This window comes from Castor canadensis, chromosome X (assembly GCF_047511655.1).
Source record: "Castor canadensis chromosome X, mCasCan1.hap1v2, whole genome shotgun sequence".
In the NCBI taxonomy this organism is placed as follows: domain Eukaryota; kingdom Metazoa; phylum Chordata; class Mammalia; order Rodentia; family Castoridae; genus Castor; species Castor canadensis.
This window is the reverse complement of record NC_133405.1, coordinates 107305377-107325473: the sequence shown is the minus strand read 5'-3', so window position 1 is coordinate 107325473 and position 20097 is coordinate 107305377. Positions and strand designations below refer to the sequence as shown.

At 40.8% G+C, this 20097-nt stretch overlaps 1 protein-coding gene across 6 annotated transcripts in view; it reads left to right on the top strand.

Annotated features, from left to right (window-relative positions):
* Tspan7 (tetraspanin 7) overlaps positions 1-20097 on the top strand; it is a 127973-nt gene that overhangs the window by 94369 nt on the left and 13507 nt on the right. For all 6 annotated transcript variants that reach the window (XM_020161531.2, XM_074063760.1, XM_074063759.1 and 3 more), the window contains 5 exons: positions 6136-6324; positions 10442-10516; positions 12484-12579; positions 13273-13428; positions 18969-19052. In XM_020161531.2, the coding sequence (XP_020017120.2) occupies positions 6136-6324; positions 10442-10516; positions 12484-12579; positions 13273-13428; positions 18969-19052 (600 nt within the window). The remainder of the gene's footprint in view (positions 1-6135; positions 6325-10441; positions 10517-12483; positions 12580-13272; positions 13429-18968; positions 19053-20097) is intronic.

The following is a 20097-nucleotide window of genomic DNA, read 5'->3' as shown; positions in this document are numbered from 1 at the left end:
ACTGTGCTGGTATTTGGTTTCCCATAAGTCTTTAAAGGAGAAAAATTCTCTCTCTTCCATGTCTCTCTCTTTTCGTATTAGTGGCCACCTTCGTAGACTTGTCTACTCTGTGCTGTGTCTCCTCACTCTTTTTCATCTTCCAACTTGGTCCTCCCATGTCGTATGATGGTCTTCCTCAAGTCTTAGCCTTTGACCTTCTCACCATCCTCTGCTTCTGCTTCCTGAGACATATGGTTCCCTCAGCTGTCCCTTCTGGCCTCAGCCTCCCCTGTGGCTCTGACTCACTCCTGAGCTCTAGCCCCCCATACCCACAACTGCCTTCTGAACATATTACCTGTGTGGCTTTTGGTCCCCTCAAACCCCACAGTAAGCAGGGCCTGGACCAGATGGTCTCTGGATTTCCTGTTGCTTCTCAAACTCAGTTTGAAGGAAGCAGCATTTAAGATTTCACTCCTCTCCCTTTTCAGCTTCCCTCTCTCTGTTATGATGGCACTAATCTCCCAGCTGTGCAACATGCCCTCTCTTCTAATCATGTACAAACACACATGCAGCCACATGCACACAAACACAAAAATGATGGAGCAGAAGGGTTGAATTGGCCTAGAAACAACTGAAAGTATATGCCTTATTGCTATTAAGTAACAGTCTTCTTCATGTAAAAAGGGAAGCTTCGGTTATGCCAGTAAGCTGATGAATTTTTGGATGTCTGTGAAGTAATGTGTGATCCCCTGGGCACTCTTCCTTCCCTTTTTAACCTAGAAGCCAGATTCCGCCTCAGAAAGCTGACAGAACATGAACTTCAAGTCAAGAAATGAGCTGACTTTTCTCCCCTCACTGCTCATGCTTTGTCAGTCACAGGGAGAATCCTATAAATTTCCTTCACTGATTTACCCAAAGGCACATGTATAAATTTATTGAAGAGTGAATAACTATGTCAAGTTTGTAATTTAGATTTGTTGTATCACAAGGTTAGAGCTGGCTAGATGCACTGGAAATCTGGTTCTCTACATACTGATCTTACTGAAGAGAGAACTGAGGCCCAGAAGCATGAGGTGATCTACACAAAGCCATACAGCTAGTGACAGAACTGCAAGCCTTCATCTCCTATTTCCCAACCCAGAAGTTTAACTTTACCTGTCTTTAAAATACACTAAGTCCCTTTCTGCTACTCATTCTAAAGTAAATTGTCAAGCCTAGTGCAAAATCCTACTAAGTTCTGGTTGTTAGTCCATTTTAAAACCCTAAATATATACACAGCAAACTTGCAATAAAAATGTAAGTCGTAAGTATAATGGATGCACTCTGTTACTTCTACAAATTTAAAGAAAGGACCATGAGATTATAGAAGCTGCCAGTTTCTCTACCTCTACAAAATCAGATGCCCAACGTTGCAAAACATACCCTTCCCCACGGTCTTCTTGGCACACACATTCATATAAGAATGAACTGAAAGAATAGTTTGTTGGCTACTTTTCTTCTTAAAATCTAACCTTTGGGGGATCTGCTGTACACTTCAAATGTAATCTAGTTGAGATTTCCACCCACCATCTCTTCTGTGTACTTCTTTCTTTCTTTTCTCTGGCAGTACTGGGGCTTAAACTCAGGGCGTATACCTTGAGCCACTCCACAAGCCCTTTTTTTCCTATTAGGTGTTTTTGAGATAGGGTCTGAGGAACTATTTGCCCACGCTGGCTTTGAACCGCGATCCTCCTGATCTCTGCCTCCTGAATAGCTAGGATTGCAGGCATGAGCCACTAGCACCTGGCTTCTGTGCATTTCTTTTGGTCAATTTTTAGATGCAGTGTTTTCAATCCAAATGGCTTCTTTGGAAGGGTTTTTCTAAGTAATTTGTACCTCTACATGACAATTTGGTTTTTGGCTTTTCTAATTTTTCATTAATCATGTTATGTGCTAAATATGAACCCATGTTATCATTAGAATATGTGCATGTGTTCATTTAGAAGGTGAAGCTTATGGACCAGGTATTTTAGGGAGAGAAGTAGGGACTTTACCCCCTCAGACACAGACCTGGCACAGCATGTGTGCAACTGCAGCAGTTTAATCAGAAAAGGGAGTGGGTGTAAGGTGAATGGCTCTGACCTTGTGAGAAAAATGGAAGTCCTCAGGTTGGGTGCAGTGGCTCGAGTCTGTAATCCTAGCTACTCGGGATGTAGAGATCAGGAGGATCATGGTTCGACCCCATCTCAACCAATGAGATGGATGTGGTGGTGCACTACAGTCATCCCAGGTATGCGGAGAAGCACAAATAGAAAGATCATGTTCCAGGCCAGCCCTGGCGTAAAGTGAGACCATATCTCAAAAAGAAGGCAATGGAAAAAGAGCTGGTAGAGTACCTGCATAGCAAGTGCAAGGCCCTGAGTTAGAGACAGGGGGGGAGGGGGACAGAGAGAGAGAGAGAGAGAGAGAGAGAGAGAGAGAGAGAGCTGATGAGAGTGCTGCCGGCAGGGAGATTTCCAGCATTAGCCAGGATAACCTGGTAGGGGGAAGGGAAATCATTTATGTCTGCTGTCTACTCCCTAAATATCCATTTTAGGATTACAATGAACCCTGGTAAGTCTTCCAGAGCCTTTCGGAAACCCCTTGGCGTATGTCCAAACCTCTCAGTGGTTTTCTTTCAGTGTAGTTCTAATTCTGATCTAACTTTTCTTATGCTACAATTATAGTTTTATTCAGCCTTGTCACCAAGCCTAAATTAGTAGTAACTAGTAGTACTCTGCTGCCCACAAATTTTGAGCTGTGGTGTGAGCACACAGGAAATGAAATGCTGGGGACAGCAAGACATGGAGAGCCTCAGCCTGGTGATTGTTGATGGAGCACTGGGCCTGCCCTCCTGGCTTGTGGTTGATTTGGGAGCATGTGAGGGGTAGTAGGCCTTCACCACGTCACTCGTGTGGTTTATTGCTGATCTCTGATCTGACTCCTCCTCAAACCATGGCATTGGCTGCTTGCTAATTGAGAAAGAAGCAAAACTGCCATGAAAAAGGTAGCATAGGCTGATTAGTTTAGGAATATTAGGTCTCTGAGGAGTGGAGATACAAAATTGCTTTAGGAAAGAGATATCAAAAGAACCTGTCCTTTGCTTTGCACTTTGAACCTCCAAATGTTTGAGAAATGTCTCCCTTGTTGGTGCTTGAAAAGGTACATGTATGAGTGAGTGTATCTGATAGAAACCAAGAAGAAAATCATACAGGTAATTATGATTTTTGGTTTTGGCTTGTGTTTATACATTTCTCATTCTTGGTAAGAAGCATTTTTATGGTTAGAGGAATGTGAGAAAGTACTTGTTTATGGTGTTCTATGAGTCTTTAGCATTTGCTTATAGTTTATTTCCTTCGACTGTCTGTCAATTTCTTCTAACACACACTCCAAGTCCACTATCACTACCACCACCAAAAATGGTCTTCCTCATCTGATGGCATACTGCAGCCCAACCATTTTCTCCTTGTCTATGGAATCTTTTTTCTTTGTCCTTAGCATGATTATTTCCCAAAATCACTGGCGCTTTTTCAATGAGTCAAATTGGCATTCTTACCATTTCTGAGTGTTCCTCCCAGAGGCTCAGTGAGTATAGTGGATCTAAGGCTAACATAAACCTTCTTTCCCTTTATTAACTCTGTAATTGGCTGCTTATTGATTCTGCAGACATGTACTAGACATTGACTATGTACAAGGCACATACACAGCTCCTGCCCTCGAAGGGTTCATGGTCCTGGATATCCATGGGAAGGAGATGAAGTCATAGCAGAACCATTTCATGCTTCAGAATAAGTTTAGGGAGACTGAAAGGAATGGGTATTGTAAGAGTTTCTGAATTCTAGGTAAGATTATCATTATCATGAGAGAACAGCTCAGTTTTCCTGGAGCTATCTAAGGTGCACAAAGGGCAACAATGGAGACAAGGCTGAAAAAGGTGGGCTGTGGTGTGTCAGAAAGCCTTATATATGTGGAGTTCAAGCTTCCAAAAACAGAGCTTCTCCAACAGGAGTATTTAAGTAGGACAATAGTGACATCAGAGAAGGCCTTTTCTCTCTGGGTTATTCTCAGACTCGTAGCACGTGGTTGCTGGAAGGGGCCTGACTAACTCAGTCCCCACATTATTCAGAGAAGAATGAGTTCCTTCAAGGGCAATTGACTTGCTCAAGATCAGAACGTTGGGTGGTTTTTCTCTCATGCAATATGGTTTCCACAGTGTTGTGTTTGTTTGCACCCACTGGCAAACAAACCTCAGATACCACTGAGGTCCACAAAAGAGTCTTTTACTAAGAATGGAATATTCGTGTAATTGACATAATAAGATTTTTTTTAGAAATGGTGTTTTCCTCTTTGGTATTGTAAGCTTTGTAGTTTTCGTGGGGACCAACTTCATATACACATCATATATAGAATACTGGTTGCACTATGATAAATTATTTTTTGAAAGGAGAAAAAGCATAAAATGGTCTTGATACTACATGCTTTAAAATCAGAATTTGTTTTAACTTTGATGCACTGCATATGTAAAATTTGTTATGGTAGTAACAACTTCATGAAATTGCTGGTTATAGAAATGTAAGATAAGATCAGACTCTTACACCTGATCATTAAAGCAATCATATTTGAATAATGACTGGCAGTAGCAATGCATATTGCTACTATGTATAGAGTATACTCTGTATCTATCTAAAATGTTACTGACACTTTGGGAGCAATTCTGTGAAGTCAGAAAGTCTCTAGGTGAGAGCTATTCAGCCTAAACAGTGACTAACTTCACTGAACTTTTTCAGTATGTTTACATTGTGATATTTGCAAATTTACAAAATAATACTTGTGTGGAAAGTACAAAAGAAGTTTCTCTTTGGATGCATTTTAAATTACTTCACATTATTTACCTGATATAGAGGTTTTGCAAGTGTTTAGCACTTAGTAGGTTCTGTCCTATAAAATATATGTTCTATGACCCAGAGATAGGAAAAGTGGTTTTTGTCTGTAATAGTAACCATTTACTATGTGCCTGAACTGTGCTAGTCTTATCATTAAATAATAAGATATAGCCCTGTCTTTGTGTACATAGCCTTCATTGTGTTCTGAACGCTAATGACTTGAGAGTGGATTCTTAAATTTTGATTCTAGTCGTTAAAAAGTGTTTTATGTTGTCTTCTGGAGAAGTGTGGCAGAAGAGTGTTCAAGAAGATAATTTTTGTTTCAGCCACCAGGTGTCAGCAGAGGATTTGGAATGATGGGCAATATCTGCATTCTTGGTTTTAATTTACTAAAGCTGTCCCCATCTGCAGTCTGCGTTCTCTGGAACACCTTCCCAAATATTAGTATCAAGAGCTTTCTCCTCGAGTGTGCATCACAGTTGTTCACCTTTGCTTAATAAAAGTAGCACTAGTTCCTCACCCTTTTTCTGATGTAAAACTGAATTCTGTCATTCATGGTGATGGACCTACAAAGTAGAGGCTATGGGGTGGGTGGACCACCAAGTTTTTGCTGACCTTTTCCCCTCAGATAGATAGAGCTCACCATTATCTGCTGTGGGGAAAAGCATATGGTCCATTCTTTTTTTCCTGCACAGAAGAACAATCTAATAATGGAGCTTAATGGTTCCAAACTTCAGAAAGTGTTTTCCAAGTATAGAGGAGAGAGGCTGAGGCATCTTCACCCACCTATTCATCTGATTCATGGTGTAGCATGGTGGTGCTCACCTACAGATGTTAAGGACCAGGGTGTTGGTTGACCGAGGAAACCTTGGTGGGGTGGGTATAGATTTGTGTCAGGCTAGGTTTCTCCAGTTTCTCATCTTCATTTGAGTAGATTGAGCAAGAATTTGAGACATTTGAGAGATACAAAGCAGCATGCGACTTCAGCAGCCAGAGTCTGCACAAGATGGAGAAGAAGGCATAGCATGCAGCCCTCCATCTATTCCCTAAAGTAAGGGCCTGGTTGATGTGTGGTTCTGGAGTTAGGGATTTCCTGTGGGGTGATTAATAGGATTTGGCAAATCACATTACAGTTAATTCCAAGACTGATTCCATCTTGCTCATGGAAACTTGAGTCTTCTTTGTAGCCCCATTGCTCTGTGTTGATTCCTACCCTCCTGGCAATGGTTTTACAGTCTCCTCTCTCCCTTTTCAGATCACTGGGGTGATCCTGTTGGCTGTTGGAGTCTGGGGAAAACTTACTTTGGGCACCTACATCTCCCTTATTGCTGAGAACTCCACAAATGCTCCCTATGTGCTCATCGGAACTGGCACCACTATTGTTGTTTTTGGCCTGTTTGGATGCTTTGCTACATGCCGTGGTAGCCCATGGATGCTGAAACTGGTGAGTATATCACAGCATAATGCTATCTTCTCAGTTTTTTTTTTTTTTTTGAGACGGGATGTCAGCCAGGGCTGTGTAGCTCTGGCTGGCCTGGAATTCACATTCCTTTTTGTGAAAATGGTGGTGAAGTAGCCCTTCTTGAGGCCAGAGACAAGACCTTAATATTCACTGATTCTTATTGTAGTTCACACTCTTACCTAATCCACCCTTTAACACCCCAGTGGAAAAAACAATGCAAAACACAGCCTAGTGCAATAAATCCAGTCCCACTTTCTTAAGGTAGCTGATGACAAAGCAGTGGCCAGTGTTTCTAATAGATCAATGACCCCTTGACAACATGCCCTGTTTTACACTTCAGCTCTGTTTCAGAAATTTCCTCCAGCATGTGATGTACAGCTTTGATGGGCAAGGTATCATCCTAAACAGAAGCAGCCTTTCATCTCCAGGTTCCCCCTGGGGAAGTCCTTCCTGCCTCCTTGATCCTGGCCACGCACGGATGCATGGACAGCTCTGCTTTCCCATGTATTCTCTGGCTCAGTACTGTGGGAGCTGAGCTAAAACAGAGCCTCCCATTCAGAGAGCTGATGCAGTGCTGAGTGTTGGCTACCAGAACCATTGCTGGAGGGCTGTAGTATAACAGAACAAAGCCATGATTTGTCCCAAGGGGTAAAGGCAGACTACTGAAAAACTATTACTGTGACTTTTAGCTTTTTGGTAGACCAGTTACCTAATTTCCTACTCACTGCAGTCTTCCTTGATGAGAATTAATGTTGAAGGACTTTTCCTTTTGCCAACAAGAGTTAGAAAAGACCTCTCCTCAAATTAAAATTTTGTTTAAAATGAGTTATGTCAGACATGCTGTTTCCTGAAAGGGGGAAAACAGAGATTCCATCGGGGCCAACTTGCCTGTACTTCTTTAGCACTTGGTTATAGTAACATCAAATGCCACCTAGTGATACTTGTGGATGTGAGGCTGATTCACTCCAAAGGAACCACCTTCCCAACTAGTACTAGTCAGCCATTCTCCTTATTGGCAACCTCACAGAAGTAGTGCATGACTTGGCAACCTTCTGTCCCGATGATCATGCAGGAGGCTGATGCTTTGGCTATCACAATTCTTCCAGGTTGGTGGAAAAGCCATGGAACCATAATGAGCCACCTCTCTTGTTGTCACCTGACACTAACCTAGCTCCCTTCTAGTTCTTCTCATAAGCACTTTTCATCTAGTGCCATGATCCTCAACTCTGGATGCATGTTTAAATCATTTGGGCAGCTTTTTGAAAACATTTTTAACAGCTCCCCACACCAGCCAATTGAATTAGAACCTCTGGTGGTGAGGGTCTAGGATCTTATTTCTAGAAAACTCTTCAAGGCTTCTATTCTGTAGCCAGTGTGGAGAACCTTGTTTAATACAATGAGTAGCAAGGAGCAAATTAACTTCAGAGCCATTGAAAAGAAAGATTACTAGAAAACCGTCTTTCCAAGCAAGAAGGCAGAAGATATAATGATAAGACCCGCCTGCAAACCAACACTACTGGCTTAAGTCTATAGTGACAAGATTGTAACCTTTTTGGGCCTGTCTCCAATTATAAAAGTATAGTATTAGAGAAAATCACCAAAGTTTCTTCCAGCCTAAATACTGTGACTGAAGGAGAACAGGAAGGAGGATCCTTTCATGTTTTAACTCTAAATTTGCTTTTGAGGGAGAACTTCCCCATAGTTGAGTATAAGGTCATAAACTGGATGTATGGAAATGACGCAACAGTTATCTCTGGCCTCTTCTGGAGGTGATTTCATGCCATACTACCATTGCTGTCTAATGCTCAAGTTCACTGGCAGATGAGCCTTTTGGGAAGTAGAAAAGATTTTTGGTTTGGGCTTGATTTTGATCTTCAAAAATATCATTTCATTCCATTTATGTCCTGTACGCTGTACTGAGTACATATTACTTTAATTCCTCACCACTGCCATGAAGCACAGGTTGTATTTTCACGTTATGTGATAAAGACTTGGAGGTTAGATAACCTGCTCAAGTTCGCATAGCGTATGTGTTTCCATGTGTTTTCTCAATCTAGGACTGTTTCTACCCTCAGTGTTTTCATTTGGAAAGCACTAAGCTTAGTATACAAGCTCTTCCTAATAAGTTTTTGGCCAAGGCCTTCTGTTGGTGAAGTGGTTACTCTCTGGATGCTCCTGGAGGCAAGGGACCTGCCAGAGACAGAAAACTGCAGATCTGACTGATGAAAATGAAAGTCACTTGACTTAACTGTCAGTCTATAATCTTATAGTTCTCATTTAACCTCAATAATTATGAAACCACTGAAAATAATGGTTATGGAGGACCAGAGAAGTGACTTCTTTCTTAGCAGTTAGTCCTAGCAGGACTTCTGACTATAGAGACAAATGTCCTTTCTCCCATCTGCCTTCTGACCCACACAGCTTTCTGGTGAATTCTGTACCTGTTGTGAGACTCTCCCCAGAGTAATGCATGCTTCTAATTGTATTTTGTATGAAGTTGCAAGACCAAAGTTGTGTACACAGGGCATCATAAGTACATGTTCAATATTTTTGTGATTGTGCTTTGTAGAGAATTTTGTTAATATCTAGAAGAAGTTGGTATTTTAAACCAGTGTTTCCGCCTTTTAATGTATGTTCCACTAATTAAGAAAAATAATTTGTTATTCTGTACACACACATATACTTCTACATATACTGTAGAAGACATAGGTACGCTTTACGGGTAAGGAATGTATCCATGTGTGGTCCATCCAAATTCCACAGCATCATGTAGGGGCATTGAGAACACTAAGAATCCTTGAATCTCATTTTGAGATGAGAAGAAGCAGATTGTAAGACATATGCTTTGTTGGTAAGGAGTCCTTTTATCTGCTTTTCAAAGTCACAAAAAATGGAAGCTCTTAATACCTCACAAGTGTCATGTAATACGCCTGAACTTGGATGCTCATCTCTCTCTCTCTCTCTCTCTCTCTCTCTCTCTCTCTCTCTCTCTCTCACACACACACACACACACACACACACAAACAGTTAATTTAGGAAGTACATGCAGCATGAGATGAGAAGCACTGAGGATTTTAGGTACTTGCAAGCATTGTTTGTAGCATATTTGTTTTTAAAAAGGCTATAAATTCCATGTAGTATCCAGACCACAGAGGCAAGAAGTCCCATGGGAAGCTGTGTTCAGGAATGACAGCATACGGAGGAGCGTGCATCCTCCTTTGGACCCAGATGGTAGGGGTACAGTTTCAAATGAAGTGATTTTGTATGGTATGAGATGTAGCCAAGGAAAGTGAAGGAGTTTGTCCAAGTAAAGAGAGTCAGTTTGTGTTCTGGTTGTGCTCGTACATATCAAGGGCCAGTGGATATAACAGAGGGTGGGGCCTTGTAGCATCTAAAAGCAGAACTAGTTCTAGCAAGTGGAAGTTAGAAGTAGGCCAAGGGAAAGGATGTCTTTCCAACAGTTGGAACAGTTACAAAATAGAACAGGCAGGCATATAACAAACGGGGTGGGAGTGTAGCTTGGTGATAGAGTGCTTGCCTAGCATGTGCAAGGCCCTGGATTCCATCCCCAGCACTGTAAAATGAATGAGAAGAAAGAAGGGAAGGGGAAGGAGAGGGGAGGGGAGGGGAGGGAGAAAAAACCATGTTGCAGGGGGTGGGTTTGCAGGTACTAATGGCTATCATGAGTGAGGTAGTTGGAAAGATTCCCAGATAGGGCAGAACTGAGGCCTGTGACCTCCAGAGCAGATTTTTCTCTAGTTCAAAGAGTCTGTTCAAGATAGTGAATATCTTAGTTATAGATGTCTCTTCCAAGATTCTCCTGGTTGAATTGAGCTGGCAGGCACAATGCTAGTCTCTGTCAAGCTCTCCTTATCATGTATACTCCAAAATGCTTCTGCATATTAAATAGACTCCTTCCTGTGTTGAGGCTCATGTGGGTTAGAAATCTGGAATAGAGTATTTTTTAACTTTCTCTAAACTTTCTTTAGGGTTTATAGGGTCATGTCTAATTCTGTCTGGCAGGAAGTAGTCTACCCTGAAAAAGTCCTCTTCTCTTAATCCTGACATCTGACCTTGTCTTTGTCCACTTGATTTTCAGTATGCCATGTTCCTGTCACTGGTGTTCCTGGCTGAGCTTGTAGCTGGCATTTCAGGGTTTGTGTTTCGCCATGAGGTGAGTATACATGAGGTGGAAAACTCAATTTTCATTTGAGAGGAAAAATTTTCAAGAACACTTAATGTATAAGGGTATGTATAAGCTAGCTAGTTTAACCGCTAGTTAAACTTTCCAAATGTCATACAATGTGGCCTGAAATTCTACATGCAGGAATTTCACCAAACTCTAAACCTTCATTGTTGACCTTTATTCTCTTTCTCTATGTAGCTATTGCATGAAAAGATTCTCTACTCCACTTTAAAGTTGCTACTTTCAATATACATTCAATACTCCTTTAAAAATAGCTGCTTCACGTGAACAAGGCACTGCATGTATCTGTGTAACAAGATTTCCAAGACTATTAAAGGCCAAGCCAAACTAATTGTCTTGCCTTGCTGTCTCACAAATCCATTACTGTACCCTGTAAATAGCAGTAAAGCCAGAAGTATATAAGCATGTGTTAGAAAGGGACAGTATAACAAGATATAGGTTGAAAACACACTGAGTGGGTTTCAAGAATGTGGCTTTTGAAAGTCTGACGTCATCTCTTCCTGGTCCCTACTTTTCTGCTTAAGGAATTACGTTCCCATAGAGCTTACCTTATGTGCTTTCTGCTCCTTTTCCCTATTGCCCAGGCTTTTGCCTTTCCTGAGGCAATATTCTAGAACCTGTCTCATATGAGTGCTGCATCCGGAGTTAGACCCATTCTTATTCTTAGCTGAGGTGAAACCCAATGAAGTCATGGCCTTGACAGTCCTGATGGATGCCCCAAGTGCCCATTTGAGCACCAGGAGCTGCCTGCTTGCTCCAACTTGAGCCCTGCCTGCTTTCCTCTTGGGTGCTGCTATGTGTGATCCCTGGGGTCTAGAAATCCTCATCTTCTTAACCTCTTTTCATCTGAGACACTTAGGGTTCAATACTACTCTTAGACCACAAGTACTGGTCTTGAGTTTGGCTAAGCAGTCAAAATCACAGGGTGCCAATAGGTCACACTTGGTGCCATTTACTCAGAAAAATAAGCAGGGTAAGGCTTATTTCTTCAGCATGAGTCCTCAGAGTGACCCAGGCCTATTCTGTGTACAGTACCTCACCTTGAGAGATATCTCAGGAGTAGTGAAATGAGGTAATATAGCTGGGTGTGGCAGCCACTTTGGCTTAGAAGCTCCATGTAGCTAGTGTCAGTTTATCTCTTGTAACAATCCCATGTACATAGCCTTCAGTTTTAGTAAGTATACCTACTTGGGAGAATTGCCGTATTTCACCCTAAGCTTCCCACCAGGTGATTATTGTCATTTGCTGTCCTCCTAATCCAGAATGTTTCACCAATCAGGGCTCAGTTTTACTCTAAGTCAGGTAGCCTGACAGTATACCTAGCACAGCACCTTCCTCAATGAAACAAAGCTCAGAATTTATCCCAAGGTTAAATGTATTCTTGGAGAAGGAAAAAGGGTTTTTACTAACCCCTTATTAGCAAGAAAACTTCTTATCCTTTAGTCTCTTTTATTTTGGCCTCAGTAAAGACTGGTAAGTCAAAGTTAGTTTTGCCCAACTCCTATATAGTAGAATAAGGATCTGTTTGAGGCCAAAGCACTAGTCTTCCTGTCCCCTCAGTGGCTTAGCTCATTATTGTTCTTCTGTGTAAAGACAGAGAAAGTTATAGAAAGGAAGATGGGCATTAACAATTCAGAGAAAATAAGTAGAAACTCATGCCTGAGGCTTGATAGCTCACAGTCACAGCCTGTCAGAAACTGACTAGCCATGTCAGTGGGTCATTTGACAGGCCAGGCTTCCTCAGAACTGGGAGTAAGGCCAACTTTTTTTTTTTTTAATTCCTGAGCTAATAAATCCCTTGGTGGACTTTCCTATCCTAGCCTCTGTTTATTCAGAGACTTTCAGAAAGAGGCCATATTGGGACAGAAGTTGGTATGAATCTCAGTCAGTTTGGACTGCAATAGACTGAAACACATTCCCCTTGTCTTCCATAGATCAAGGATACCTTTCTGAGGACTTACACTGATGCCATGCAGAACTACAATGGCAATGACGAGAGGAGCCGGGCAGTGGACCACGTGCAGCGCAGCGTAAGTTCCAGGGAAAGAGACTGGAACGGTGCCTGTCTGACTGGTCTGAGGTTAGACCTCTAGGCCTCTAGTTGGTTGGACCAATAGCATTTGCTGGCTGGAGGACTCTAATGAGCTTAATGAACTGGCTGGGCAGTGTAGCAGGGGTAGAAAGTGGACAGAGAAGAAACTGAGGACCTGACATAACAGGTATGTGAATGGTCAGGCTGCCTGTGTTTTACAGAGAACAAGAGGGAAATAGAAGAGAGGTTTCCTGCCCAGTAGTACTTAGGGTGACAGGCACTACTGTCCAAGTCTTACTGCCCATCAGGATCACCTGGGGAAGCTGTTTAAAGCCATTATTTGCCTCAGCTCCCCCCGGGACAATCCTGAAGTAGTGGATGTGTACATCTCTACCTTTAGTGGCATCGACTGTAATGCTTCACCAAGGCAAAGAAGCACTGTGCTTGGTGGAGGTGGTAAGAAAACCAATAGATATATGACGTAGACTCACTTCCTTCTCTGACTTCAATGAGCACTAAAGTGAGGATTATTATTAGTGGAGCTTCAGTTCATCTTTACACACCAAAGCTGTACATGTTGTCTTTGGAGCTTGGCCCACGATTCTCTTTTAAAAGTTGCAGGGCAGTGAGTGAGAGACCATAATGTCTTTGATCTACCACTCTTTGGTTCTTTTCACTTCCCTGTTAACAGCTGAGCTGCTGTGGTGTGCAGAACTACACCAACTGGAGCACCAGCCCCTACTTCTTGGAGCATGGCATCCCCCCCAGTTGCTGCATGAATGAAACTGACTGCAATGCCCAGGATCTGCACAATCTGACTGTGGCCGCCACCAAAGTTAACCAGAAGGTACGTGTTTCTGCTCAGCTCTGATCTGACCACTGGAGAATATTGGGGAGGGTTTTGTTGCTTCTGTGAAATTATGATGACTAGGTTAGAAAGGGTAGTCCAGTAGTGAGTCAAGAGTCTTCCTTTGTGGTCCTTGATTACCCAGGAGAGGCACTTGAGGCTGCTCACTTCTAAAAGAGGAAGCTGTGACTCAGATCAGCCTTGCGTTGCTCTCCCGCAGTGAGCATCTCCCAGGCACAGTTAGGAAGGAAGGTTTGGCAAGTGGTTCCTCTTAACCCTGATGCCTGTGTCAGGCAGGGAATGTTGGCTTTCTTCTTTCTGGGTGTCTTTCTTCTGCTTAATATACCGTCTAAACATGAAATTATTCACAGCTGGGTGCCAGTCTTTGGCAGGAAGAAGGGAGTAGAGTTGACAGACAGCATCTGCTTATGCTAGGAGTGTGGCCTTTATTTTAGGGAGTTCACTACTATAGGAAAAGAAATCAGCAACTCCAATTCAACTTGCTGTCAACATCCTGACTCCCAGAGAAACAGAAAAAAAAAAGATGGCTAAAGGAAATCTGAAAGTTAGTACATAGTACAAATGAGAAAAATGAAGTTTTGATAGTCAGAGAGGAGAAAAATCAATTCTCTACAGAGAATAAAATGAAGACGTGATGCAACTGCAAAGTGAAGGCTATCTATGTTCTTAAACATTTAAATACCATTCCCAAATATGATTTGGTGAAACAAAGAGGAGGAAGAAAAAAACCTACTATCATGTTTACCTGTAGTTATTCAGCCACAGGGAAAATTTTCTTACTAAGATAAAATTCTATTCTTCTAATGTCTTCAAAATTCTATGTGATCTGGGCCAACTACTGAATAATTCATAAAGAGATGATAGCCATTCTCACAAGATTAGAATGTTACGAGGTGGTTTCTAAATTTTACCCATTTATTGTTGTAACACAAATGCTGTAAGGCATTGTTGCCATTCTGGACTTACTACTTCGCTTTTGGTATAGTTCAGTAAAATTCAGTATTGACAGCTTCCTGTCTTAGCTAAGACAACATCTGTTCCTGCTGGAATTTTCTTATGAATGTAAACTTTGAGGCATCCTTTGCCTCTCATTAGTTAATTAGATGACTTCTAGCTTTTTCATAGAGATCCCCAGTGAGCACCCATATGTGTCATTTTGCTGCCATTTTATGAAGTGCCAGACATACCTGGCACATGGTGGACACTGATTTATGGAAGGCAGGAAGTGATCTATGACAGTGAGATATTTGGCTCATGAGGTTTGTTCCTAAAAGCAGCACTCATCAAATGTTGGTAGAAGTCTTTCTTTTTCACCCAAACTTCCTATTCTTTGGTGAAAGTTGAGGATCCAGAAGTCAGAGCAAAGGGTCTGGAGTCAGATTCCAGTCTAAACTCTGAGTCAGCCACTTGCTAATTGTGCAATTTTAGTCAAGTTACTTAACTTTCTCAGTCTTCCTGCCTTTTCTGTAAAATGGGATAACAGTACTTATAATATTACTAGTTATAATAGTTAATAGTTATAATAATAGCACCTTAGAGTTGATATAAGGATTTAATGAGATAAAGTACCTGAAACAGAGTACCTGGCACAGGCTAAGAATACTGTAAATGTTAACTGTAATATGAATATAACTTCAGTGATGGTAAGTTTGCCTTCCACTATGTCATACTTTTATTACAAATGTTGCAATAGGTTCTTGTAGGGAAGATCTTCTTTTAGTATCTGACAGAAAGTTTGGAGGCATATCCTATATGTACATATAGTGTATCTATAGTGTATCTATATATATAGTGTATCCTATAGTGTATCTATAGGAATATATATATATATATATATAGTGTATCCTATAGTGTATCTATAGTCCTTTCAACTATTTCTAGAAGGAAAGATGGATAGTTCTTTTTCATTTCACTGATAGTCTACACATTGATAGCACTCTCCACCTCTCTGCTACAATCCTATCTTAATATTTCACTGGGCACCTCAAATACTTGGAAGAGGTGCCTAGCTGCTTTCTCACTGCCCTTGTACTTTCCAGCCTGGGTCCTTCAGCAGAGCGAAAGTAAACAGAAACTGAAATTTGTCTACTGAGTTTCATTAGACATTCTCGTTTAATGCCCACACGAACCTCCAAAACAAATTATTTCTCCTGTCTGAGTTTTATAGATACCACATCTATAAAAAGTGGGAGATGGGGATGGAATGGAGAGAGTAATAGTACATGCACATAAATGTCAGCATCCCCGCTGTGACTTCCTTCCCCAGGAAGCCTTAACTACTGCCACATTCTAGTTATATAGAATCGCGTGATTTAGAATAAACAGATCATCGATATAGATGATCACGTGTTTTGAACCCTACACTGTGATAGCACAGAAAGATGATTCTTGACTTTTACCTGGCAGCCTGAAGACCTACATTATACAGATTATGAGGGAATAGGAGGAGGAAGGTGTGAGCAGTTACATTGGATATTTATTGTTTGGAGGATCGGTTTTATTTTGCTTTTGCTAGCAGAATGATGAAATGTCTGCAGGTTTGGCTGGCTAATTACACTGGCTGAGCCCCTACTCCACAGAAATTTCTTGCCAGTTTATAAAAAGCAAGAGGAAGAAAGAGTTATTCTGGTTGGCAGCTACAGAGATACCTGTTCCCAGAACCTATCTAGAACCAGCCTTCTACTCCAAATGGTTAAAGTCTGCCACTTGCAGATGTTTTCCATTGGTGACTCTGTTGATTTAGACATGCTGAGAGGGTGAGCAAATTAACTGTTCTGTTTCTGGGTGTTTCATAGGAGACTTAGCAGGTTGCTGTTGATTTATCTCATGCTTGACAACCAAGCTTTCATATTATGAAATTGGGAGAGATGGTTGTGGGTAGATAGGATCATGTTTTAGTGTGTTGCACTAAACATGGTCTGTGGTCATAGCATTTCTTGCAGTCTGCAGAGCCATGCTGAAACTTGGGAAATGGGCTTTGGATCCATGTGGTGAGCAATAGGGAAAATAAATACAGAGATGGAAAACATTTGACATCACTTCATCTTTTCCTTTTGATTAATCTTGTTGCTGATATGATGCATTAATTTGATTTCTTATTTATAGTAAAAAGGGGAAACATTTTTACTAACAAATAGGGCATGTGAAACATCTGGAGAGCTTGTTAAAATGGATTAAAGTTCATTAAAAATTATTAAAAATAAATAACTCAGGGCTATATGGCAGATGCTGATTCAGGAGGTCTGGGGTGAGGCCTCCAATTTGGCATTTCTCATGAGCTCCAGGTGATGCAGCGCTGCTCATTCAAGAACCACACATTGCCAAGTATGGCAGGAAGATCGTGAGTTCAAGGGCAGACAGGGCTACATAGTGAGACCCTGTCTCAAAACAAACAAGCAAACAACAACAAGAAAAAAAAAACCACACATGGAGGCACAAGGTTTAGAGAGAACCCCAGTTGTACTAATGCCAGGCATTTACTTCATTTTCATGATTTCTCTTACTGATTGGAGTGGCCTTATCAAGACTAAAGTAACTCTAAAAGTTTCCAAAACTGGGGCTGGGGTATAACTCAGTGGTAGAGTACTTGCCTAGCATGTTTGATAGTCTAGGTCTACTGCAAAAACAAAACCATCCTCAAAAAATGGAGTAGAAATCATACTTTACAAAAGCCCATTTGTCTTTAGTGTAGAATTGAAACCACAGGGGGAAAAATCTGTGCCAAGCCATTTTGCAGAATAAGAAAATGGCCTGTATTACTTCTGTCTGGGTGGTATTATCAGGTTTGTGGTTCTGTATTTTGAGCTGATCTAACATTGCACAGGTCTGAACCTCATTCCCCCACCTGGCCAACACTTCGGAGAGAAGATGTGGTAATGATGGCTGGGTTGGCAAAATGCTATCTGGGCTGTTAACATTAGCGAAAATGTTAGAATAGTCACTTCTCTTCCCACTTTGACTCCTTCCTAACCCAAACTCCTCTCCCTCCTACTACCCTTTGAAAAGTACTGTGCTGTATTATTTCCCTACTAAAAGAAAACCAGCAAGCTTCTACTAGAGAGAATTGAATTTCACAACTCCCCATGAGCAATAATATACTTCCTCCCCCTGCCCTTGATATTTGCACCAGATAACTAAGGAGTGTAGTTTGTGAATTGCATTGAAACCATGTGTCATATAGCACTGCTGCTAAGCTAATGTACCTTTTCTCTGCAAAGAGACTATGAATAGAAAATATCATTTAGAAGGTACAGCAGTTGCAGAATTATAATAAGCTATGAGAAATGTTAAATTGTTGGGATTTGAATTCAAAAGTGGAAGACATAGTGGAGTATTTGTTATTGTTGTTCTTCAGATGTTATTAGAACTTGATGTAACTTTCTTGACAAGCAAGCATCACCTTTATCCTATTTATTATATTAATGTCTTCATCTTTCACACATTTTATTTTTTCAAGTCAGTGCCCTTTATTAGAAAACTGGGGAAAGATGGTATTTTCCTACCTGAATAAGTCAGTTCAGAATTCTAGGCTGATTTGGCCTGTTCCAAATGAATACACTCTCACAAATTCCCACTCTTGCTGTCTGACCTAAAAGTCAGGGACTTAACTGGAAGAGTCAGCTTTTGCCTTTGCATTATGGATGATACAAAAACTTTGTCATTTCCTACTTCAACTAGGTTGGCAAAATGTAATGTAGCAACATTGTTGCACTCTAACCAGCTGATTCATCTTAAAGAAAGGTATAATTCACTTCATCCATTTTAAACCAACATTAAAACTGGTGATAATTGTTGGCTTTAATCTTGACATTTAAAGATTTCCTAATATGTTAAGGGGAAATTCACTTCGTTTTATGGTAAAGTTATGAAATCCAGAAAAGGGAAGTGACTTGTTCAAGGGCACATAGTAAATTTTTTGGAACAGGTGACTCTAGAACATAGATTTTTATTATTAAGAAGGATATTAATGGTTTCCTTAGGAAGAATCCTGTAGCTCCATAAAGTTGGCAGGTACTCCAACACATCCACCTAACCAGATGCTTTCTCTTTGTTTATTCAAGAGTTTGTCTTTCATTGGCAAAATGCTAATGACTATGTTTATGATGCTAAGGTTTCCTGGCCAGGGATTTGGAATGCCTTTTCATCTATAAATCTAATCCTACTAACAGACATCCATGGATGACTTTATGTCTAGGATTTGCTTTAAAGTAACTCATCCAGGGAATGGGAATTGTGGAGGTTTAGGTGAAACAAGATTGGCTGTATATTAATTGTGATGTTAAGGAAAGTGTCACGTGTGGATTCATTGGTCTACTCTCTATACTATACATTTGTGTGTGCTTCATTTTTTTGCTATTTTTTGTTTGCTTGCTTGTTTGTTTGAGTAGAATGCTAGGGTGACCTGCAATTATATTTGCTGAATTGAGATTGCAGTATATATGAGGGTGTTGAAAAGTGCAATGTAGCCCAGCCTGGCCTGAGGAAAATACATCTCTGAGAACTTTTCTCTCTTTTTCCAGGGTTGTTATGATCTGGTGACCAGTTTCATGGAGACAAACATGGGAATCATCGCTGGAGTGGCATTTGGAATTGCGTTCTCCCAGGTAGTTTATAGTGTTGTCCAGAGCCTGGACTACCTTCTGCCCTGCCTCCTGCTCAGGTTTCCCTCCCTGTCCTCCAGATTCTCAGCCTGGCTTCCTGTGCCCTTGGGAAAGGCTGATAGATGGGGTCAGACTTCCTTACTCGTTAGTCCTCAGGTTATCTGTTTATTGATTTTCCTTTTTCAACTTAAATGAAGTTCTGCCATCAAGGGAATATCAGTTACAGTTCAACTAATGACTAGCTCCAGAAAAACAACTTGCTTCTTCTGTAGGTCAAATGGAGGTTAACTGAACAAGGTGCTGGCTTAATTGCAACATAAACAACTCAAAAACGTCAAATGGCTGATCCGGATTTGGGGGAGCCTTTTTTCCTGGTTGACCTGTCCTTTTTTGTTCTTTCTTAATCCCCATGGATTGTGCATGACATCACTCCCCTTAAAGCCCAAATTTAACAAACTTTACCATGTGATCATTATTGTAATCTCTGAGTGCGTTTGAGTAATTTGTTTCTTTAGAGGAAACCCAATTTTGTGTATTAAATTTTATATACCTTTATCTCCCCTAAAAAACAATGGGATATGTGATTATGCAAATTAAGTAAGCCACACATATTCAAAGATGGAACAAGATTGAGCTAAACCTAAAATTTAGCACACTTCCACTCTATAGGGGACTTTCCCACACACAGGCTTCTGATCTCCTGGCAAAATGGTATATCCTTACTAGAATATTGCTGTGGGTGGAATTATCTATGTGTATACTTAACAACCAAAAAAAAAATCCTCATGTTTAACTCGGCCTTTTTTTCAGCCCAATAAATTGGTTTTTTTTTTCCACACAAAGCCCAATTAATTAATGTCTCGGTAATGGTCCCAAAACTCTAATTTCTGCAAAGACTATCTCAGAATATAGCTTTTTCCCTAGCTGTACCTCTGTCCTTCTGCTTAGCAATGCAGATGCACTATAATTTTATTCAAGTTTGTTGCTAAAACTTTTTTGTTAAAATTTGAGATGTACAAAAGATTCCAAAAATTATAAGTTTACAATT